At 38.2% G+C, this 25,350-nt stretch overlaps 1 protein-coding gene across 1 annotated transcript in view; it reads right to left on the reverse strand.

The window, feature by feature from the left end:
* Positions 1-243: 243 nt before the first annotated feature.
* The window catches only part of CRB1 (crumbs cell polarity complex component 1), a gene marked incomplete at both ends in the record, with an annotated part of 101,256 nt that continues 76,149 nt past the window's right edge, over positions 244-25,350 (reverse strand). The window contains 3 exons of the mRNA XM_080623716.1: positions 244-459; positions 21,051-21,177; positions 24,031-24,159. Coding sequence (XP_080479842.1) covers positions 244-459; positions 21,051-21,177; positions 24,031-24,159 — 472 coding nt within the window. The remainder of the gene's footprint in view (positions 460-21,050; positions 21,178-24,030; positions 24,160-25,350) is intronic.

Consider the following 25,350-nt stretch of genomic DNA (forward strand, 5'->3'; position numbering starts at 1 on the left):
TGCAAATAAAAATTGTCCTTGGATGCATTGTCCAAAACCACAATAGAAGGCATTGGTTCCCATAAATGCTATGCAAAATTTAATGTTATTGAACTTAAAAGGAAAATACTGAAAATATTGAAAGCCCAGAGTCATTGTAATCTTTATAATGAGTATTCCTGGTACCAGACTGAAAGTTAACATAGCTAACATATGTACACTGTCCACTTTCAGCCATCTTCCAGGATGGAGGAGTGCTTGCTTCTAAATCAGTCTTTCCATCGGCGGTGGCTGCACCATGTTCCACATCTCTACCCGGGATCCCTCCTTCTCCTGCCGGCTGGGGCTGTAGGTCCCTTGAGTTGCCCGTTTATTGGCAGCGATGACTGAAACCACAACTGCCAAGAAGAGGATCAATAACAAGGCCAGCGTTACTGAGCCAATGGAGGTGAATATGTTCGAGATCAAGTCAGTTGTCAACTGGAAGGATTGAAATAATCACAATATAATTTCCGTCAAGAGAATATGCAGACACACTTGAGCTACCACGGAAGGAAAACAAAAACCATTCTATGGACCCGGCTTTGCATAGATGAGCTACTGCCAAAGCACTGTTTATTGGTAGAGAAGTACATTACCCCCTGCAGATTCTGTTCTTTCAACTTTTCAGAAAATCACACACTTGGTGCTGCATATTTAATATACAAGGCAGAGCTGGATGAATTTCACACAATGACCCATTTCATTTGACAGCTTCCTTTCTGCTTGAAAATAACCTGTAAGTTAGTGTGTCCGTGGACTGTAATAGTAATTCAGCAATTACTTGCTTAATCACTTTAATAATAATTCATTTTCCCTAGTTTGGTTGGGAACACATTATTGCTAGTGTTTGCTACTGCAAGTTAAACATGAGCTATTTTGACTGGATGTATATTCAGTCACATTTGTGTTTTTCTTGCTGGAGAAGTCAAGTTTATGTGAATACTTAGATATAGAAAATTTGTTTATTGTAAATGGTTTTGTAGAATGCACCATCTCTGCAGCATTCCTGCCAGTAAAATTTCCTACCAGCATGTTTGCATGAAATAAGTGTACAGAGGCTGCACAAGAGTGCAACTGAAATCTATGAAGTTAGAAAGCAATCCATATATGTTCACAAATACTTTTTAAAATATCCAGCTCTTCTTTTACATACAGGCTCTGCAGCTTCATCAACAGAAACACAAGCAGCACAGTACAGGATGAACGTAAGGATGCTCTGATGTTTTTTTCTGTTTTCATGTGGGAGTGGGAAATGTGATAATGTCAGAAGGCACAATGCACATAAACAAATCTGCCAGGTGAAAAGCTTTAGACAGAGAAGTTTTATAGTTTGTAGCTGAATGTTTTATACATATCTATATATGCGATTTTATGTGTAAAACATGCTTCTGGTAAGGTAAGCCAATGAAGCGATGTGGTTAGTGTGGAAAAGTGGTCACTATGGACAGAATGACCCTAGCAGGAATTGAACTTCTGGGCAGATTTTGCCATCCATCATCTTTTGATTTGTATTACGAGTGACAGCTGAACTGCCATAGATGGATGTGTGCTTCAGGCTGAACTTTCAAATCCCAAAGTATTTAGAAATGGAAGACAGCAGGTCGAAGCCCGTTTCCCAGTTAGATGCTGCACGTTACAGGATATTTTAGTGACCTGCTTACTCATCACTTCTAAGGAAGTGCAATTACAGTCCTGAGAATAATGATGATTTTGCATTCAGCAATGGATGTCCTGTAAGTGGATGCTATTGCTGTGCGTGCATTGCTTGGACTTATTCCTTTGCAGAACAACAATGCCAGTGGGAAGATGTTAAAACAGTCCTTCCTCTTTTTTAATCTCTCCACCTCCACGCTGATGTAAGGGGTCCTACTATAATATTAATAAGTTTGGGTCAGGGATTCTCTCTCAGGGATGCATGATCAGCTAGGATATTTTCCTCTGTCCTTGGCAGCTAAATATATGGTTTCTATTATTTTAAAAACATTTTTCAAATAGAAGTCATTTCGTGCCGGTGACAGTCCTCATGACTCCAGCCCCCAAAAAAGGTGATACAAAACATGTTGGTCTATTGAATTGTATTGGATTAGGAAGGTCATTTCATCTTTAGATGATGCAGCAGATATATTTGAGATGTTAGTTTTCCTCTGTACTGCACTAGACCATATGACCCTTGTTCCTCTTGTCTCAGAGAGACTGCAACTTTTTAATGGAATCTTTATTCTCAGAAGCTGTGTTTTATTGTCATTGTCTGCTCTAGGGAACAGGACCAAGATAATCTGCGTTAACTCTCATTCAGGGTTTGAATAGGACATTTCTTTCATGAAAGAAATTCACTACCGCAAGCAAATGGTAAAGCCCAGTCTTCGATATGTGTAATTTCTGAATGTATTCTCTTATTTTCCAGCCCATGCTCTTCCTATTCCTGTTGTAAGTTTGCCTGTATCTATGGAGACATTTTCATTTATGAGATCATTCAAAGTAATTTTATTACTTAAAGAAAAAAATATGCCAAAGAATAAATGAGAAAAAACCTCTGTAACTTGTTAAAATCCATTCACATTTCTAAACCTCATTCTCAAGTTAAAACAATCATAACAGGGCATTTTTTCATTCTGTAGCAATTACTTATTACAGAAACCTTACCCGTAGCAATCCACTACACATTTTGTTTCAATTATTTTTTTTTCTGTTTAATAACTACTGTTGATTAATTGGACTTGGTTTGGTCAATCAGTGACTTGAACTTGAAAAAAACACTGAAAATTGCCTGTATTGACTGTAGATGTGTTGGACAAAACACTTCCTATTAAGCTTGTATGTTAAAAAAATCTATTTCGCGACTAAAATCCAGACAGCTGGTGTTTTCACCATGACCAGATACAGAAGTTAATTCTGTTTCTGTGTTTATGTTGCTTCTAATCTCTAACTACAAAAAAAAAAAAAAAAAGGCCTTTATGTCATCTTTTTGGGTGGATTATATTGACCCACACACACCCCCTCCCCAGTTCTACCATTCAAGTGCTGTCCCCTAGTTTATCAGCCCACAAATCACTGCCCAAGTTTACACTATAGGTAGCCCCTTAAGCACTAGCATTGACCTGATAACAAGAGTTGCCAGAAGGCTCTGCAGTCTGGTCCCATCAAAATCAACCACTTCTGTAGTAATGAATGGCTGAACAGTTAAATCAACTTTGAAAATCGTCTGGCTGGTCTGGAAAAATACGTCTGAAAAGTTCTGTCCCCCGTCATCTCAGACCATTTATTGCAGTATTTGGTGGTGATGATAGACTGAAATGATTATAACTGGCGATCCCGAAGAGAAAAAGGATTGAGAAGCATTTTTAGAAACATAGTGCTGCTGAGACAGCAGAACAAGAGGCTTTCTGTTATGGACCCTACTTGTGTATTTTGCATAGTGATGAGGAATGGCCTTTTAAAAAGCAGTTTGAAAGTAAAAGTCCCATATCACTGCTTCAGACTCTTCTGGTAAGTCCTTGCCTGTTGCTTCCACCATAGATGGATCTAGGCTATGAACTTCTCCGATGTTTCACAGAGCAGAGCCCGTGTGACCACCATGGGACTGCTCAGGTGTGTAGCTGCTTATATCTGTGTTCACACCATGTAGCAGATCACCCACGGCTGTGAGTCTATGAGCGTCCTAAGGCATGGGGTGTTGAGCCACACACAGCTGATGTCTCTTTGGTTAGGCTACAACATCACTTTTCAGCTTGATATCACACAGGCTGCTCTTCCCCATGTTAGCTTGTTAAGATCTGGTTATTGAATTGACTGCTTGGGAGATGGCCACTTGCTATGAATATACAGTTTTTTGGTGTGTTTATTACACAGCCCTGGCACAGTCCCATGCAAGACGTGTTCTTAGAGCTTCAAAAGCAGAAGGGGAAACTCTGGAAAGGAAGGGATAAAGCCAGGCAGACTTCATTCTGTCTCAGCACAAACAGAAAAAGCCACATGAAGAGAAACGTTACTGATTTTTTTTGCTGGAGACCTTTGCTATTAGGGAAGCCTATGAGACCCACATACACTGCGATAGCTTTTCAGATGTAATTCTTGCTAATGAATACTGCATGGTAATCACAGCTATTTCTGAAGGTTACTTAAGCACTGCTTATGGATAGCTAAATATATGTAGGGTAACTGAAGGAGGGTTAATTTACTGACTGGGCAATACCTTAGAGATTTGCACTGCCCTTTGAGCAGGAGGTTGGACTGGGAGATCTCCTGAGGCCTCTTCCAACCTGAATTATCTTATGAACCTGTTTAAAAGTTGTGACAACAGCTGTGAGAGTTCCCGTGCCCTTCAAATACAGCAGCTGCCAGTAAAAGCTCTATCCTTAATGGTAATGGATGCTGATGGCAAGATAATGTCATGTGCTATGACAGTACCAATAAAACAAAGTCTGCTAACACTAGAAAGCCAATCTGCTTCTCACTAAGATATTTTATGTAGCATATTCAATTTGTATGTCTTTGGATGTCAGCTGGAGCAAGGCAAATTTATTTTGGAAATGTTGAGAAGAAAAGGAAGAAAAAATATTCTTGCATTCAGTTTTCTTGTAGTGCCTATTTCATTTAAAGAGAGGAAGAAATGCAGAAAAAAAACCTTGCCTTTAAGAAACAAATCCTTTGGTTTTTCACTGGTGATTTCATTTCAAAGTTGATTAATTTTTTAGGTTTTCTAAATTATAAAATAAAAATGAGTTACAATGTTTAGATTAGAGAAAATAAATCATTGGATAGAGTGAAATTTCATTGTAGGGCTGGGTTTTGCTTTTCATTTTGTTATTGAAACAGATTGGCTACTCTGCCTTGCTTCCTTGATTTGCTTTGTGGATGACCAGTTTGGTTAAGGAGGGCCCAGTTCGCAAGGAGAGAAATGCTCAGTAGCATTTATCAATCCAGCCTATGTATGCTTGTCTTTAAACAAGCCATCTTCTAAATGGTTATTTTTAAGAGGGGAACATTAGGGATTTGCTATATATGAACGTTTCCATGTGTGTCAAATGTCAAAGGCAAGTGGAATAGCACACACGAGCCAGAAAAATACAGAGGGCCTCTTCCTCTTGTGTGTTTTACATCAACATGACTTAGCTGATCTAATCCAGCTTCATGTCAATTGGGGGATGAGAATTATTGCCACAGACACTGAGGGCTGAGCCAGATCAGGGAGAGAGAAGAGCAAGCCTCAGTGCCAGCGGGGAAATCACTGTGAGAGAAGTAGCATGAGCTTCCTCAGAATGCTGCTACCCAGGCATGAGCTTTGCATGGGAAAGTATGGCTCGGACCGAGGGTAAATGTCTTTTGGATGTGACAGGCATAGCGTGCTCTGAAAGCAGAAGTGTGCCTCTGTGGCTGGGCATTAAGAATTAATCAGCCTTCACTTCAGCACTCGCACAGTAATGTGCCTGATTCTGGATGCTTCACAAGACAGAGACATCAACAGAAGCTTTAAACCACAGGGATTGCCAAACTCTAGAGAATTCCCTTCTCTGCCACCTGTGGGGCTTTCTGAGACTTCTGCAGCTGCTCATGTGCACTGGAGCTTTTGCCGTCAAAGTGTCTGGATCCTGAGTTCCTGACACCACTCACAAGGTTATCACTTCATTCACAGTAAGAACATCTGATCCAAGCCATCCAGATTTACTGCCCCCAAATCAAAACCATTTGCTATAGTAATGAGGGATGATTGGCTTGAGTGGTCCTAATCCATGTCAGAATTACTTTGAAAGGTTTGTGGGCATACAGGGATAATACTGTGCAGCTGAAGAAAAGCCATTAACTTGACTAAAAAGCCCATAGATATGCTGAGTTTATTTTGTTGAGGATTTACAACCATCTCATCAGGTTTTTTTTGTTGTTGTTGTTGTTAAAGGCTGAATTCAAATAAGAATCCCGGTAGTTCAAGAAGAAATCCAGTCAGTCATACACAAATCTGTTATAATGAGATACATTGATAACCCCAGCTTGTGGGACTACAGTTTATTTTCAACAGCAGTAAAGAGGCCATAAATCTATACATTGACTTTATTCCAATAAAAGTACCTAAGCAAACACCTATTGCTCTCCCTCACATCATCTGTAAAAAGTAGCGAGTCTACTTGTGCTAGACACCAGCCACCAGGTCCCAAAAGCTGTATTGACATAGCCATTGGGTTGCTGGGTTGAACCAATAATCCATTTTGGACTCATTTAAAGAGATCAGATTCATGTCTGGCTGAGCCAAACACTGCACAGGCCACTGGAAATTGCAAACTGGTTTGAAGATTCTATATGCATCACCTATTTTCCTTAACTGCTTTATCTTCTTTATGCTCTACCCTGCTTTCCTACTCTAGTTTCGCTTTCTTAATGGATAAGAACAAGACCAGTTTGTATTAGGACCAGATTCAGAATTGGGGCCCTGAATACATGATGAAGATCTCTGTAGCCTAAAGCTGTGACTGCTTCCACCTGCAATTAGCCAGCTCATAGCTCCAGTTTAGGCTGTCCTGTAGCTGCCACATAATGGCTCTGGTGCCTTTTGTATGCCAGGTAACACCCCAAGGTAAGCATGACTACTTATCTCTCCACATCTTGGGAACTTCTCCCTCTGACACCATGCCCACTGTGAAGAGCCTATCCTGTTGAACCTCACCTATCTCTGTAGTCCTCTGAAAGTCTATCCATCTATACTACATATAGAGCTGTAAATAATCCTGAATTTTTGACATTGCTGATATCTGCAGGAAACAACAATCCCATTGCTGGAGAGCCTGACTGAGATCCTGAGTGCTGCATATATCTTAATGGACATTGCTGAAGACAAAAAAGTGACTACTTCTGATGTGATGTATTTTATGTATATATATATATATAGGCAGCTCACCTTGAAGAAGAATGATTGTAAGTAACCTTTCTTTTAATTTCTCTGTTTTCTGGTGGATACATTCTCTGCCACCTCTATTTAGTATATTTTTGATAAAATATAGTTTGAATAGTTTGCCTTAGTTGAAATGTGGCAGTTTGAGTGAATTTCTTCCTAAAAAATGTCAGCTTTTAGTTGTCTGACAGCTCTTGAAATCAAAGCACAAACGTAGAGAGAATTAGTGTTAGCAGCTGTACTGATAAACTGATTATCTGCCTTGACCAATTATAGATCGGAAAAATGCAATCTTTACTATCAAAAAGTACTGTGTCTCTGGTGTCCCATGAGAAAATGAAGAAGGAGATGATTGAAGTCTATGATTTAGCTGGGCTTGCAAGAAAAACGCCTCATTAAGAAATTTTGACAGCCTCCCTCCTGACATGTGAAGTCACAGCATTGTGACACTACAGAAGTTAAAGAGGAAGTTTGTTCTTATAGTGGAGCGAGAAATTGGAGGTTGGGGATGGACCTTTCTAAAGTGCTGCAACTAAATTCTAAAGACTTTGGTTAAACAAGGGATTTATTTGCATTAGTCTTGATCTTCCAGTCACATTAGTGTACACAAACCACCTCATCTCCACATTAGGATGCAGGACAATTCCTGAATCACTTGGAAACAGCAAGTCAAACCAATTTGCCCCTCCTTAGTGCTAGTATTTGCAGTAATGTTTGTCTCAAGTGGCCTTCTATTGACAATATTAGCCTTTTGGCTGAGTAGCTTTTCAAACTCAGAAGCTGGCTTTTAGGAATTAATCTTTAAAGAACAGGTTGCATACAGTAACTGTAATTACTTTAACTGCTTGTAGTGTTGATGTCTGGTATATATTAACTGCTAAATGGAAGTGGTCCAGCCATTAAAGCAGTGATATTTAGTATGTCTGGGATTGTCTGTTTCAGGCAGAAGAAATAATAGTTTTGAGTTTGGCCACTGTAGTTTACGTTAACTCAGCCAAGGACCAAAAAAGCCAGAAGTACATAAGTAGCCCCTTAAAATCTCCAAATATTTTGCTGGGTCAGTATCTCGCAGGACAAACTATTAAATGCCTTTTCTCTTAGACAGCAAAGTGTTGGTTATACACAGAGAAGTGATTTGGCTGGCAGTCTGGGAGGTAAGCTCTCATTAAGCTGTGAGCTTTGAGAAGACTCCTCGATAGCATTTCTGCAGCAACTGCCAGTGTTAATTTTGTAAGTGTGCTCAGCTCTTTTTAAGATCATCTTGATGGTGTAGCACAGATTAAATGTGCAGCTCCAATGTGTTGTTATGAGATGCCTTTTAAAATTCTATCGACAGCCCCTGCTGTAGGAACTCCACCATCTGCTGCAATCTGAAAGGATAAGAGAGAGAATAGCTGGTGCAAATCCAGGCATACCATGCTAAGGAGGAGTTTGTCCCATAGCTGCTAAGTCTCAGACTAGACAAATGTTTTAGTAGAGGTGTCAGACTCCGGGGTGGAACATCCCTTTCCAGTTTGGGGAATGCTTTGAGGTTTCATATAGAATTATTTTTCACATGGGTAACAGCACAGCACATCAGATGCATGTAGCTGGGTTGAGTTCGTTGAATCCTTATAGCAGCCACAATAGAAATGACTCCTGAAGAGGGATTTGGAAGAATACTCAGTAGTGGCCTTTTGAAGAAAACTGCTCCTGTTGTCATGGGAGAGTGAGGTGGATGGGAGGGGGTCAGTAGGTTAAACCCAAAAGCAGAAGAAGAATAGGAAAAGATACTGCAGTGATGAAGAAGAGAGCAGGGCATTTCCTGAGGAAAAGAGATGAAGAGAGATTCAGTAGATTTCAGAGTGAAATAGTTAAAGTGATGAGAAGGAAGAATGAATGACAAAGCTGCTTTCTTCATTGATTGCATAGGTGTTGGATAGACCAGCTTGTGAAGGGTGATGTTACAACATTTAAGATAAGGCAGATGGGAATTACAGCATTTAGATAAGAGAACAAGGCAGGAAATTATAATATAAGCTATCAACAGCTATGTCAAGGGTGAAAGTAAACCAGCTTCTGATTTTCTGAATTTTGCAATCTCTCAGTCTAGGTTTACCCACTCGCCACCCCCAATACAGAAAAAACATAGAAGAGAGAAATTTTGCTGAGGTGTTTGCAATCTGGAAGCATAAATCCTGTCTAAGTGAGCACCTGCACATTGTTCCTCCTCACTAATATATTTCCATGCACACTACTTTCACCAGGCATGATTTGCCTGTTTTCTGCATTATTAATCTCTATTAACTTCAATGGAGTTGCACAATTTGAATTGGGGGCACAGAACTGATTGCTCAAAACTCCACCTTCCAGCACACAACTGTTGAAGTTAAAGATCTCTTCCTTAATTAGTGATCATAGTGATAGATGTCCTTCTATTTCTGTGATCAGACAATTGAGAGCAGCAATAAGTACCCATTGAAGACAAGCATCACATACAGGTGCAGCCTTTTTTTCTGCGGGCTGTGGTTCCTGACTGTGGCAATGTGAAGCAGAGTGGTCTATCTCCCCAGATCCTGGTTCTCTGCAAGAATTGGTGCAACCTGTGCTGAAATGGTCAGTGTTGCCTCTTCCCACTGTGGGAATAAGGAACTGTTTCGGCCAGTGGCACTTAATAGGCGTGTCAGAGGTGGACAATATAGGAGAGGCAGTTCTATGATTTGAGTTGGATTTTGTAACTGCCAGGAACTTTCCATCCCTACTTCTGTGCTCATAAACTATGCCTACAGTCTCAAAATTGTTCCATGAAATACTTCTCCCTATTTGGTGTTAACCTCCAGCAAAACAGGCATGTATTTCTACCTAGCATTAATATTATGCTGTCAAGTGGTGATGAAGTAAGTAGCTATTTGACTGTTTCACACTGTCAGACAGCAAGGTATCAAGTCAACAGCTAGCCTTTGTTGGGTGCAGCACTTCGATTGCAGCCATCTCGTGCTTCCAACTGTAAAAATGGTATAAGGTAGACCTTTATTGGCTACATAATACTTGCCTTAGCACGCTACATGACACTGTTGCATTACTTAGCTAATTATATTCCTTGAGAAAAATTTTGAGTATGGTTTTATCCTGCTGGCTTTTTTTCTAGTAGGAAATTGATTAGAGACAGCAAACTTCATTGCATTTTAACTTCAGGAAAGACTATGGAAGAGATGCATACATGAAAAGTGTAAATGGAAAGAAACCCCTATAAATGTCTATGACAATAATTACTCCTTGAAACTCTGTTTTAATCTTGATTTAGACCTTTGACTTGTTGGTAGAGTTATTTTTGTTGTGGCTTTTTTAGAGACATATGGGTGTGCCTCTACCTGTGAACAGAGATTATTGGACCAAGTACTGCACAGCTCATATAGCATCTAGTCATGGTATTACTCTTGCTGGCATTCAACAGGTTTGCATCTGAATGTGATCTGGATGAAGCCAACTCTAATAATTGTTTTTTAGATGTGTGCTGAAGATGCAAGTGGTTCATGACATTTCTTTCCGTGTTATAGCTGGTGTTATAGCCAGCACAGTACATGAGAAAATGATCTCTAATAATGTGTCAGATATTTACCTTAATTTTCTACTCCATGCTTTTACCTTACTGCCACCTAAGGATAACTAACAGAAAATACATTGTACTTTGGACAGGAGAGATTTACTCTTAACACGCCAGGAAGTAAAGGCAGCCTTATCAATGCTTTTCTTTTAAGACGATTTTCTACACTTCCAGATTTTCTAGATCATACTTCTTAGAGAGAGGAAAAAAATGTCTGCCATCTCAGCTCACTGAATTTATGTCAGGTCCTTCAAGGCAAAGCATATTAACTGTGAGTGTAACTCAACCCTGTTTCTAGACAGATAATTAATCTAGATCTGGGGGCTTCTCAATACAGGCTGAAAGTAGCAGTTTCTACAGTGCATTGAGTCAGGTCAAAATTCACCTTCATCTGCAGGTGTAAGCTATTTCTGATACATCTCCCTGTTGATTCTCAAATACCAGTGCTGTCCTCTCTAGAACAGGCAGGTAACCATGAAATCCACCAAGTTATATGTAATTTTGGAAGACATGTCTAACATTAACATTTTCTTCTGGAAGTATTCTTCCTCTTCCTCTTTCATCAGTGGTTTTGGGTGAGGATAAAAACATGACCATGAGCTAGGAATTTCAACTCAAAACTTTCCCAAGATAAAATATGTTTCTTTAGGGTTCTGGTTCCAGGGCCAGTTACACCCCAACCAGCCTGTGCATCAGGCCTGAGTGCTTCTCCAGGGGAGAGGGTAGCTGAGTACTGAAGGGAAATATCGTGTTTGATTAATGGAAACAATAAAATAAGGTAGGACCAAATGGAATTTTCCATGAGACACAGCACAGTGTCTCGCGTCACTCTCACAGTCAATATGCTGCATCAATTCACAAAATGGTAGGCTTTGGGATAAAAAAAGATATCAATTACATTTCCATATCAACTCTGTGGAGGAAATGTACATGGCCATTTCATCACAAACAGTTACTACTTGGAGAAAAGGGAACAGAGGGTCCCTCAGGGGTAAGAGTAATGCAGCATGAGTTTTACCAGTGCTGCACCAGACACAGATGGAAATATTTCCATTTATTTCTATAATGGATTAATTAGAGCCCAAACTATTTATGTGTTTGAGGATCTCCAAAATCCCTACCCTAGCATTTCACAGCGTCCACCAACAACCACAGTTTTCTGCAGTGGTGCAAAATGTGCTCATACTAAATAATTACAAAGGTTTGTGAAGCTGCTGATTCTCCTTTCCGCTGTATTACAGCAGTATCACCTTTTTTATTTTGCTGCTCTTATTCTTCTTGAGAAATGAATCATCTGTTCTACCAAAGAGTGCTTGAATAAATTTGAGGACTGTTGTGTTTGCTGTACAGCTAGTTTGGTATAAAGTTCAGACATTTATGTAACAAGCTCTGCCTTTCATTTGAATGGCTCTCTCTATCAAAACAGATAAGTATTCCTGATCTTTTGAAACCAAAATATTTTTCACATCCTCAGGAACGGAATTTTTTTATTGCTTTTTAGTGGAAAAATATTCTATAAAACTAGTAAAGTGTACCATTTTTTCCAAGAGTTATTAGGAATGGGAATTTCATAACAAGAACTGAAAAATACTCTTACACAAGAATACACTTTACAAGAAGAGTTCATCAGGAGATGCGTAGGCAGATTTACATGCCAGCCTTGGTTTATTTGGAAACATCATAATTTCATGGACCTTTGATAGTAATCTTAAGCATATAATTAGTTTCCAAGACATCAAGCCTACAAGATGTATTTGTTATCCTGAGCTAAGATGTCAATACCCCTAAGGAGCTATGGCACTGTCGCTGTCTAAATAAAGTAGTGGTTGGAATAGAGGACCATGGTTTCCATCCAGGCCCGAATAAATGTGGGTAGATTTGCCGAAGTACTTGATCTGTAGTATCTGGGAAATCTCCTTATTTCCCCTTTATGTGGCATCCTTTATATGTATATAAACCTATCTAAGGTGTGGGTAACTTTCGGTCTTTCTCATTGTAATGGTGATGAATGAGCTTCCTTTGAAGCCACCTGGTTCTTAATCTGGCAATAAATTCCAGGTAAAGCCTCACAACCATGTTTCAGTTCTGTAAATTTTAGTGAAGAGGACAAACATTGAATCCCAAGGGATTGCTGCCACCATGCAACCAGTATGAGTAAGTTATCTTTTCCATCATAAACTCCTTAACTTCTGCTCAATTTCTTTTTCTTTTTGTAAGTACTCAAGTGAAAGACCAGACTAATTTTCAGCTTGAAAATGAGGCTGGAATTCTGTTTTCTTTAGAAGCTTTTTGTCAATTAAGATATTTAGGATTTATGGGATTAAACCAGATTTATGGTCTTGTTTCCATCAATGTTAGGCTAAGTTGTCCAGCAAGCAGAAAGCATCTTACTGGGTAAAAGTGGAAACCCATAGGTGACTAACATCTGCTGTTGGGGTATCACTGTTGTTCTGCTATTTTCTAGATAAATATCCATATTTTTTTAAAAACAAAGTTTAAAAAAATTAGCACTGAACATAGTAATTTCCATGTCCTTTCCATTTTCAGTAGAAAACAGACACCAAAACACAAAAAAAGAAAGGCTTTTTGATACTTGCAGCAAAATAATTTTCTCATCAATTGTATTTTAAGAAACAATGTAAATGGAACATGCCAAGTTTCAGCATTAGATCATAGCAATATCTAGAAATATGAGAATTATCAAAATGCTCATTCATGTTTGGATAGTTCTTAGGATGAGATGAGAGTAACACTTTATTACTACACAGGTGGAAGACAGAAGTATTTGTTCCTGTTCCTTACAGAAAAGTAAATGCGAAGTATTATTTTGATATATGAGTTAACTGTTCTAAAGCAACTTCCAGAATACCTTCTTTCAGTGCTGCATTATTTGAAGATAGAAAAAATAGATAAAAGAGAAAGAATATGAACTCTCATGAACGATATGAGAAAAAGATGTAAAATTTAGTATCTGAACAATGCAGGCACAGAGTACATGAATGTGTTATAAAGTGAGCAATGACTGAAGTAAATGCCCATGTGATGTGAATGTGAGTCTACAGGGAAAACATCAAAAGGTGAGAAAAAGGAAAACAATGCCATTGCAACACAAAGGATGGTGTATAGACAAAATGTGTTAGCCTGAGTACGGAATGTGTTATGTGAATACCATAGTTGAGCTGATTCCTATAGTGCAGAGTGTTATGCTGTCATATGTCATCTGGGCTCCCTTTTCTGCTTATATTTACCATGCACATTAAATATTCAACTGCTTTTCACTGATGCATGCAGTAATGCTGGCCTTGTGAGGAGCTTTCTTGTATTTCTCAGTTAAACACATCAGATAACCTTATTGTCTTTGCATCCTAATGTTTTTGTACCTTATGTTGTGACACATATTAAATATGTTCCTTGCAATATCTTTTTAGAAGTTTTAGTTAAATCCTGTGTTTTGAATGTAGACTAATAGAAAATAGCAAAGGATACTAAGGGGCTGCTCTGCTCTGAAAAACAACTGTAAAAATGGCATTGTGACATTTCCAATGACTTCCAGAACAGAGCTGCTCATTTTACAGATCTAAAGATGTTTCTTCTTACCCCACATTTGACCTGACACAGCAATAAAGCTGGGTTCTCTGGCTCCTACCATCAGCATTAATGATTCTGCCATGATGGGTGATCTACAACCATGTGAATGAATGAAAACATATAAATGCTAGCTTTTTCCCTGCTCAGTTAGGCTGACCCTGCTAGTCTATTAAAAATAGTAAAAACTTACTTCAGTCAATGAAATAATATTATTTTAATAACCTTTATCAGACTGTAATAAGTTTACCTATGCTGTGCAGTCTTTTTCTCTAAATAGTTGATGAGGGTTTTCTCAAAGTAAGATACTACAGAGAGTAAGTCAGAAAAAAACAGGGAAAACCCTTTATGCTTCCAGCAGCAGCCTGACAGAATGCAGCTTATATAGGACCAGACTGCTTATTGTCTACTGGAGAAGTCACAGTAGATACAAACATGGTCACTTACTGAGACATCAGTCTGATGCTCTCAATGGCTTGACCTGATCTTGCTGCCTGGAGTCACGGATTGTTCAGCCACACCGTGAGGCTACCTCCATGTACGGCAAGACCCTCTCTGTTCACTCTCTGCAGGTTATGACAGCTGGGATAAGCTTTGCAGTGACCTGGGGCACCGGCAGCTCCTCAGCTGGTGCTATAGAGGAGCAGTGAGTGGCTTGTCTGAAAATCAGGATGGTAGCACTCCTCAGTTTCAGTTAACTTACCCAGCCTTACTTCTGAGACTGGCAGCTGAATATTATTGACTTACAGTTGTCAACATTGAGCATTCAAGCTTAGGCTAAGAAGAAAATACATCTTAGGCTAAGAAGAAAAAATATTATCTTGCCTTAAAATAATTATATTTATGTACGAAAAGATACTTTTTTTTTTTTTTTTTTTTTTTTAATCTGTGTTGTATTTCTGCACTTCTGTGGCTCTTAAATTCTTCTCCAAGCTTGGAGGGCTAGCAACTTGTCTGCTTTCATGCAGTCTGAAATCTTTGTGTTGGAGCAGAAATACCAGCTGTCTAGAGGCAGAATTGTTTGTTCAGACTGAAGGTATTGACAATACTGCTACCCTAGTTCCACAAAAAGTATGAAAGTGTCCTAACCATCTGCAATAAGAAAGAGCACAAACTCAGGACAAGAGAAAATCTATACTGGTGACAAAGAGAACAAAGTTCTTTCACCAAACACTTCCCCTTACAAGAGTGTAAACTTTGCAATTTTTTGTTCCTGTGTCCTGCATTTGAAGAAGCAGAATGCCAACGCTGTCTCTTGCACTCCAACTCCTCTTATTTGAGAAATTTTCGGCTGAAAGGTGGAGGTGAAACTTCAGTTTTTTTCTTTTCAAATAATATCCTAAAACTCTTCTCAATTGTTTTGAAACCTGAAGACTCAAACTGGTGAGAGTAGTGGCTGAGAACTAGTGCAGTGTGACTGCTAACCTGCCTGGCTGTGTTTGCCATTATATCACTCTATAGGTCTTGGAAATAAAATGTTTTTTATATTTCTGTGTGTAATGGCAAGATAGAGGTACACAGGAGCAAGACAACCAGGTAAAGACACAGTGAGACTGCGGGAAAACGGTGTACTTGTTATATTCCTGATGACCACATCTTTTAGTCAAATGATAATTATCCATTAATAGCCTCATAAGTATGAATATGTAAATAGCTGTGGAATGCATTATTCATGAATCACTAGGCATTAATTATTGTAATTAAGTATCATTTGCTACATTGATATTACTAACCCTTGCAGTTAATGAATACATTAGCTAATCGCTGTAGAGCAGATTCAATCAAAATTCTGTGTCTGTGCTATGGAGGCCTGAGAGAGTTTTATTCAATTTAGTTTCAATATTGAACACATCTTACATGCTTATCAGTGTATTTTTAATGACATTAAATGTGAATCATAACCTCCAGTGCATGATGCTTGTCCTTGCGCCCAGGAGAATGGAATGGTACCAGCTGGAAGAGGATATGAAAGCAACAATGGTGCACATCAGAGCACATAGGAGTAGCTCTCAAGTAAAGCTTTAATTCTGGGACATTAAATCTACCACCACTTTCAAGTTTCATGTATATTCATGTGAACAATAGGAGAGGGTGTGCTTTGTGAGGAAGTACTGCCCCAAAGGTGTAGCTGATGAGAATATTGAAGAAACAATATCAAAGCACAGACTGAGCTGTCAGCCATTCGGTGCAGGTATGTGTCTGCCTTTTGCTAGCACAGTGCTAGCAGGATGTGCTCCTGAGTCTAATGGAGCCTCAGGGCATGCCTGAAACACAAAATGAACAACCAAACTCTGCTTTTTAATTCATGGTCTAGAGATCTGTTTCAGGTTATGGTAATCTAGGAAACTCAGAAGATTTGGTGGAAGTTTTTTGTTGATTTTTAGGTTTTATTCTTAGAACCAGGCTTTGTGGTTCTTGAAGTAGAACAGTTTTCCTATTTTGGGGGAGGATCACTAACTCAAGATATAATTATGTAAGTTCAAGTGCTAAAAGTTAATAGATAAAAGTGAAGTGCCCTCTTGGCTGAATGTCTCATGGTGTCCTGGTTTCAGCTGGGATAGAATTATTTTCTCCCTAGAAGCTGGCACAGAGCTATGTTTGGCTTTAGTATGAGAATAACACACTGATGTTTTAGTTGTTGCTAAGTAGCACTTAACCTTTTCAATCCCTCATGCTCTGCCAGTGAGGAGGGGCAGAGACAGGACACCTGACCCAAACTAGCCAAAGGGGTATTCCCAGGAAAAATATTTTCAATGAAAGAACAAAACCTGATTTCATCAATGCCAGTTTGAAGCAGACTTTTTCCTAAATTTAGTTTTACCAGCATACTGTAGTCACATGCACTGCATAAATTGAGTATTGGATGTAGTTTCTTAAAGGCAAATGTTCTGGGCGCAAGAGAATGCAAATAAGCATACAATATGAAAGCTATTTTCAAATTCAGAAACAAGTGGTCTCTTTGTAGTTGAAATTGTGATAGGATACTGCTGGCAGAGTATGAATTGTATTAGAGCATCTGCAGAGGAGAGTCAGTCAGAGCTTGATTTTTAAGAGTCAGAAGTAGGAACTGTGGTCAACAAAGCAAATCTGTCATTCTCTGTGTACATTGCCTCAGTGAAATACCTTGCATGTGTTTGCCAATCACATTAAAGAATACACTTTCATTCATCCCACAGCTGATGTAAATCCCTTTGCTCTTCTCTTCCAGTACTTCCATCACTGCTGCCTTTCCCCTCTGTTCAGATATCTTAACTCTGCCTCAAGCCCTAACACTGTTACTTCTCATTACTGGTATTTCTGAATTATAGTCACTGGCATCTGAAATATAATTTGAATCTTAGTATCAAAATATAGAGCGATCAATTACAGATAATATCAGTGTTCATCATCACAAGCCATACCTCCAAAAACTCAGTACCTTGCTTGTTTGTTTTCTCTCGTTTGCATGTCTTCTATCCCTCTAATTCTGAGCATTCATCTGACATTTGTTTGTTTATTTTTTAACCTTTTAAACTAGAAATACCAGGTCAGTTCTCCACTGGGTATGTTGGAAGACCTGTGCGTGGGACAGGTCCAACCTATGGATTATGATAGCTCAGTGGAAAGGGATGACCTATCAATATGCCATCAGAGACCTTGTAACATTTAAGTTTTCTAAGTATTAACAGTGTGCTAGGAGGAACTGAGTAATAAGAGTCACATTAAGCCATGTGGATAAAACCCCTCCCTCTCTGAATTGTTGGTCTAGGGGCTTGTTTATTTAGTTATGCTCTGTTAGGTACCAAGGGTTACCCAGCAGAGGTAACAACCCTGGATGGGTAACACAGTATTGAAGCCAAAGTGGTTAAATGGCTGAACAGCTTCATTGGGAAGAAACTGCATGGCCGTGCACCCTCAGCATTCCTGGAGAATACAATAGAAAGATGCAATTAGTTTTTGTGTGATGTAGCTGTGAAATGCAAATGTTCAGAAAGCATGGAACACTTAAAGCAAATTAATAGAGTCATTAGCAGAAAATGAGGAGCAGACATAAAGGACAAAGGCAAAAGGTTTATTTTGTGTATAAAGGTAGGAAAGTTATGTACACATGCACAAGGTAGTTGAAAATACACAAGTACAAAGAGGAAAGGAGCAACATTTCTGAAGCCAAGGGATGTTTCATGATGACAAGGCATTAGAGGACAGAAAGAATTCAATTATAGGTGTGTATTCAGTAGAAGAAAGAGTGAACTGGCACTCTGCTTATATATTCTAAATTAATAACTTCCATATTGCTGTAAATACATATAAACCCTGTATTTAATATTGTATATACACTCTTATCAAGTTTCTAGTATAGAAGAGAAAAGGTTTTGGAATCTCCATACAGATTTATTCTTGGCTTTTCATTTTATACATATTGCTATACTCTGTGTCAGACATACTGTTATTACACGTATTGCTTTCTAACTTCCTTCAACATGAACACCAGGATGAAATTCTTGCTTATTGTACTGTATCCTGTAGTGTATATTCTATAATGTACATAACAGTTCAATTTATTTATGAGAGCTGAACTAAACCCAGTAGAAAAATAAAGCAAACAACCCAAACAAACTTGATTGTAATTTTTCTCACTTTAAGTTTATAAACAAAAACGTGCTTTGAACAGTTTTTATTTGTAGCATCAGTTTTTTCATTTGAATTTTCAAAATTTCATATTTATTTGTTTTTAGTTAGCATTCCGAAATGATGCAATTGTTTTCATTTTAAATTATTTGTGTTTAAATTTGTCTTCATTTCAATAATACTGAACCAAGTAACATTTTTAGCTATGATTAAATGAAAGCTAGAGTTTGGAGTAGAATTTCCAACATAATCTGTTGTTTATTATTTTAAATTCCTCCATATGAAAGAAAATTGACTTTTTAATTCAGAACAATGTGAAAGACTTAGTTTTCTTTTGTCTTTGATATTTTAAATCAAAATGCAAACATTTGACATAGAAATATTGATTTCATTCAAAAAAAATATTTTCCTCCAACATTGTAGGTTTGATCACGTTACTTTATCTGGAGTAAAAAGCATTTTTCCAAACCTATATTTTTGTAGGGGAAAAAAAGAGGCAGTTCAGTTTTGATTTGTTGTCTTTGCCTGTGTTATATAAATCACAATATTACATGGGATTCCTATTAATTAAGATAATTAAGCTCTACATCTGATAGGATACACAGTTTTGTTACTGACACTGCTACATTAATTTCATCTCCAGTGCTGGAACGTGCATTCCCTTGTGTTTATTTATTTATTGCTTACCAAGAGGAGAGGAACTTTTAGCTGAATGATTATTGTTTGGTTAGTTGTTTTTTTAAATAAGAGATTAATAAGAACATTACCCCAATCACTTTTCTGCTATGATAAAGACAGCAAAGAAATTATCCTTTTATAATGCAATTATGTACTCAAGTTTTCATACTAAGGCAGGTGCTTGAGATAGGAATATGTGGCATATCACAGGGATGAATCATGTTTTTTTTTCCCCACAAATAAACAAAAACGTGTTTGTTTTTGTCAGGGTTGAAGAGGGGAATCAATGGGCTCAAAGACTTCTTCAAAAGATCAGCTGCTCTCCCTGGAGTCATAAAAAGCTCATTGTTAGTGTTCGTTAGCCTATCCTCTAACTAACTGCTATATGCCATATCAATACTAAACCACAACTTTATACATGGTTATCTTTTGTATCATCACTCAAGGACACTATTTACATTTAAAGAATTTAAGAAGAGTACAGAATCTATATAAATATAATCATGAATATAATCATGAGTGCCCAAAGAAATGGTTGCTCCATTCATAAATGGTTTTACTTTAAACAATTGTTCAGAAAAACAATTTTTCACTATTCTTTAGTTTTGTGCAGTGTGTTTCCATTGTGTCTACACTCTTCAAAAGCAACTACACAGATGTTTTGCTGGAATATTTTTTGCTAAACCTCCTGGTATTCATAATTTTCAGACCCTTTATTTTCATTCTGTAAAGAATCCATGGACAACCAATCCACTGATTGGCCCACCTTGATTGCTTCCTAAGAAAGAAAAATCCCATATTTTTGTCTGATGACACTCATATTTATTGATGGATAACACAGAGTTACTTGAAGTTGTACAAATCTTAGAACAAAGATAAAAAATCTATGATTTTAAGGTCTGATGTACTTACTGGGCCTTTCTTGAAAGAGGAGTCATGGTGAAAATTAAGAAGGCTGTATTTTAACTCAGTATTATACACTGGAGGTGTACAAGCTACTGGAGCAGAGGTTCAGGATTAGTGATACCAGTGCAGGTTTGCCACTAATTCAAATGGATGTGAAGTGTCCTCACCATGTTGCCAATTGCTATCCAGACCATTATCTAATTATCAAAAAATATCCTATATTCATTCACAGATGTGAGACTTTACTAAAGAAACAACAATGAATGTGCTATGTGATGCAAAGATAGTTACCGTCTGTAAGATTTAATGGTAAAATTTCCATTTTTGAAGGCAGTGGGTCTTTGCCACTCATTGCAGTAGGGTTTGAATGCCACAATCAGCAGACTTATAGTTCTTATTAGTATGTATTGCCTTTTGGCGTGTACCACTGTTGTCCACTGGCAGTGTGTATGTAGTGAAATGCTCTGGTGAAGGGGAGATGAAATATTTTCTAGCATTTTTTCTAAAAGTAAGTGAATGAACTAAGCCAGATCCAAAGCAATTCACAGAAAATCATTCAAAGAAATATAAAACAAGTTTTTAAACTCTGATTTTTGTATTGGTTTGCTAAGCCGTTTGGCCAAGGCATCTTTTGCTGCATGAAAATACAAAGGTTTAGACTGCTTAATAGTCTTCCTGATCACCCCACTCCACTGCTGGATCATCATCCATTCGTAGAATAAGATAGGAGAGAAGCTGAAAGAGATTCTGCCACAACAGTAAAGAGACAAAAAAGGAGAGGTCGCTTACATCTATCTCACAGCGGTCTCCAGCATAGTTCACATCACAGAGACAGTGAAACTTGTTGAGAAGGTTCTGGCAGAGGCCTCCGTTCAGACACGGGTCGGAGCTGCACTCATCAATGTCCTTTTCACACCTAGAGTAAAGATTGCAAATAGTGAGCATCTGAAATCACAAATTAAATGTATTGGATAAGTACATTTTTAATTCAGAAGCTTTAGGAGCAAGGAAAGAGGAGGATCCTCTATTTGAAATCTGTGGCATATATCCACATGTTTATGATTTTACTAACTACCTGATTAGCCACACTCAAATCCTGAGCTTCCTGTATTATTTTCAAGCACAGATAGTTAAGCCAGAAATTTCATTTCTTTAAGGTTTCTTTAAGGTTTCTTTAAACTTTCAGGTTAATGGTGCTTAGCCAGGTGAAATGAAAGTTTGTGTGTGACTTTAGACCTAGATCTGGCACAAGTCCTGCTGACAGCTTACTTATCCATTTTGGTTGTTCTGGGAACCTGAGGGAACATTTTCCTTCTCAGTAGTCTGGATGTAAGTCAAACAAATGTGTGGTTTTTTTCCCAGCCAACTGTTCCTGGGAATATTCACCTGCCATTTCTCTTCTTCATTTTTTTCTCCTCAATTCAAAATGCCAGTAGACCCCAGCAGAATCTCCTATCCAATCTCCCTGAAATCATCTCCAAGAACGGTAAGAATGGTGCAGAACAGGGTTTCACAAGCTTAAGTATGTATCATTACATGGTTTTGAGTTAATTCTGATGATAAAGGAAATTTGAGTTCTCATAATTTCTCAAGGCAACCAATCAAATATTAATAAGGAATTTGTGAGATGATTGTCTGAAAACTAGTAGTGATTTGGTTATTTTCTGCTCTGATGATGTTCCCTTTTAATTCTCTGCTCCCCCTTTTTTTTTTTTTTAATAACTATGACAGTTAATCCTAATTTTTCAGATAAAAAAGCAGGTTTAATCTTGAGGAAGAATGTGAGATTCTCCTTCTAAATTACAAGGAGTTGCTTTCTCCAATCATATTCATAACCATGCAATACGCTTTCAGTGTTACATTAGAGAAGAGCAGTTCTTTATATCTAATTTTCTTTTATCTAGTTTTCTTCATTAAAATCTAAAATCACTTCAGCAGTTTTCCTTCAATGGTAAATTATATTCACACAATTCAAAAAGCTACATTAAAGTAATTTTCCAATATATAAAAAATTCTATACCTCTTTTTATGAGTAGTAACCTTTCCAAATTTCTCTTTCCATCTGTTAGTAAGTTCATTGAACTTTTTTTGTGATCCCAATTCATTGGCATAGAAAGATATCGTTTTCTCTATACTGTGCATCAATGGCTTTCTGGGGGGTGAAATACTGTCTTGAAGAAAAGTGCCTGTTTTATCAATCTAATACATAACTATACAGAGGATTTTGGTTTTAGTTTTCTTATTAACTGGTATATTTGAATTTGTTCTGAAAAACAGGAGTGAAATTTTCTTGTTTGATATACTATGATCTGTAAGCACAGAAGTACTACTGGTACATGGTTTGACAGCCTGGAGAAAAAGAGGACGAATAGTCAATTTTAGACATTGGAGAAGAATGCCTTGCTGCAATAGTCAGTTACAGCACAGCATGCTCAGTACAAAGCTGCCGTTCAATATGAGAATCGTGGGAACCATAAAATAAAGAATATTGCCAGCCAGTGGGATGGATGTAAGGAAGGCTCATTCCCAAAGCTGTAATTAGCAAGTTGCCTGGAAGGGAAAGAAAGAAGGACAAAGTACTTTCCTTCTACCTCATAGTCCCAAGAAGCATACACACCAGAGAAGTGTCTCAGAATATGCTTTTACTTTCTTATATTTAATTTGCTTTGATTTTTCCACCTCTTTTTTTTAATATTGTGAGGTGGTGAGTTAAGTGGTGCAATGCATTTTGACATGTCTGCCAAATGCACTGTGCATTGAGTGGGAATTTTCATTTCATTTATCTTTTATTTATAGCTTACTGTACCATTCCCACAAAATCAGTGGTTTTGAGGAGAATGAAAACCTTTTGTTGAAAACTTTGTGTTTGCAGAGCCAGCATTACTTGGTCCTGTTGGACTTTTGGATCCTGTACTCCGATGTAATGCACTAAGAGCACATATGGTGTTTCCTTTCTCACTATCCAAGAAGGTGCCCTTACCTGTTCAGACTGTATTGTTACTGTAACAATGTCTTCCTGTGTTTCTACAGCACCTAATGCCCTGAGGCTGTCAGGCCTCCCTACTTCAGGGCTGATCTTAGAACATTATCAAACATTATCGAACGGTAAGTGTGAATTGCGACAATATGCTACAAGATACAAATTTCACTGTGAGGAATACCCCTCTGTTTCAGACTAAACTGTAACATGTAAAAAATATTTATTCTTAACATAATAATTCCCTTTTCATAATTCATCATTCAGTAAGAAAGTAATAAGATTCAATACGACCAGGTATTTCATCTCATACAACCCTTGTGAAAGAATATGTTCACAACATGTATATATGAAAAAGAAACAGCTTTGCATATTTGTGTGTCAGTGTATTGTAGCCAATTTTTATCTATGAGCAGGGTATGTGGCTCCACCTATGGAAAGATAACATTCTAGCTTGTCACAAACAAGCATTGGCATGAATCGCCACAAACAGAATTGGCATGGAAGTCAAAAAACACACATGTTCTTAACAGAAGCAACTGTAAGATGCTGCCTAAGAAATAATATCAGTAACTGGAGTTAGTGGTGCTGTGTTGGATTGATTCTTGCTGCATTGATTTGTCTTTTTTTTCTAAGACTCTCAAAGTCATTTAAGCAAGGAACTGCTGAATTAAACAACTGCTTTGCCTGTATTTCTGCAGGAGATCAAAACCTCCATGGGCATTACCCTCTGGACCCTTCTGGAACAGCTTTTGGAAGAATTGCTCCAAAGAGACCTGCTGAGCGTCTCACCGTTCTCCAGCAAATCCCGGCAGGCACACACAGGTCAACTCGCCACTGAGATCAGTGCAGTTGCCGTAGTTAAAACACGTGAGGTTTCTCTCTTCATTCCCACAAACTGTATATGGTAATCTTCTGTATCTAGGTAAGTAAAAAGGCAATGGCAGTTATTTGCACTTTCCTCATTTCTGAGTATTTTGTGCTTTCTCAGCTCTTCACTTGACTCTAGTCCAGTTCTTTGGTGGAAAATATTTAGATCTACCTCTACATATTTGTTATTTGAATGCAGAATCTAGTTCTGTTTGTCTCCAAATAGAGGGAGCAGTGCTCCTGCTGGCAAGTGCTATTCAATACCAATGGGAAAGGCATTACATTTTACCTGTATATGAACACAAAGTTTCAGGGGATGCACATACTCAGTACCTCCTCGTGTTTCCTCTTGGAAAGAAACCACCACATCTCTGAGCACTGACACGCCTGGAGCCTGGGGTACTCGGTGTGCTCACGGTTAGTGGCAGGCAACAACCGAACCAGGAAAGCAATGCTGTTACTGGTTGGGGTATTGCCCAAAGGAAAGACAGCAAGAACAGAGGTTTAAAACTCACAACACCCACTTTGCTTAACTTTAGTTGGTTGAATTTGGTTTTCCTTCTCGAAATATTTACTGGCAACCTAATGATTATTTCTAGAAAAAAAAGGAAAAAAGGGTAACACTGACATGCCTCTGTTGAAAAGTGGACAGCTTAGAGTACTTCAAAAGAGAGAATTAGCATAGAAGATAGGCATATCAGGCCAATATAAGGTATCTTCAACTCTCAGGATGTCCTCACTACCCAAAAAAAGGGACAAAACAAAAACTGACAATTGTGTAATTATAGCCTAATAGAATGTGGTTGGGCAGCATGAAGACAATTGTCTGTTTGCATCCGTGAAGCTGCATCAGACTGGCTTTGTTGGAGTCCTTTGGGGGAAGGAGAAGGGTTTTTCCTTCTCTGAGAGCAACAGGACATGCTCAGGAGGGAGATGTTTATGGTGTGTGGAGAAGGGCAATTAAAGAAGAGGCAGACCAGGGAAGAGCTGCAGCCTTTACAGAGTTGTATCTGAGAAGATTAGGAAACAGACATAAGAAGAGTCTCAGAAGTGATGTCAATAGTGGGCTTTGTGGTGTCTGCAACCACCAGCAGTGCTGGGCTGGGAGAGCAAGCTTGGAGGAAAAGACCCACTTAACAAAGATACAGTAGGTGGGGAGAAAAACTCTACAAGCCATTGTTATTTTCTTTTACCCACCAACTCTGAATTTCTCTACTTACAGTTCTAGAGATCTATTACTGT

Source organism: Psittacula echo (genome assembly GCF_963264785.1).
Source record: "Psittacula echo genome assembly, chromosome: 7".
NCBI classification, from domain to species: domain Eukaryota; kingdom Metazoa; phylum Chordata; class Aves; order Psittaciformes; family Psittacidae; genus Psittacula; species Psittacula echo.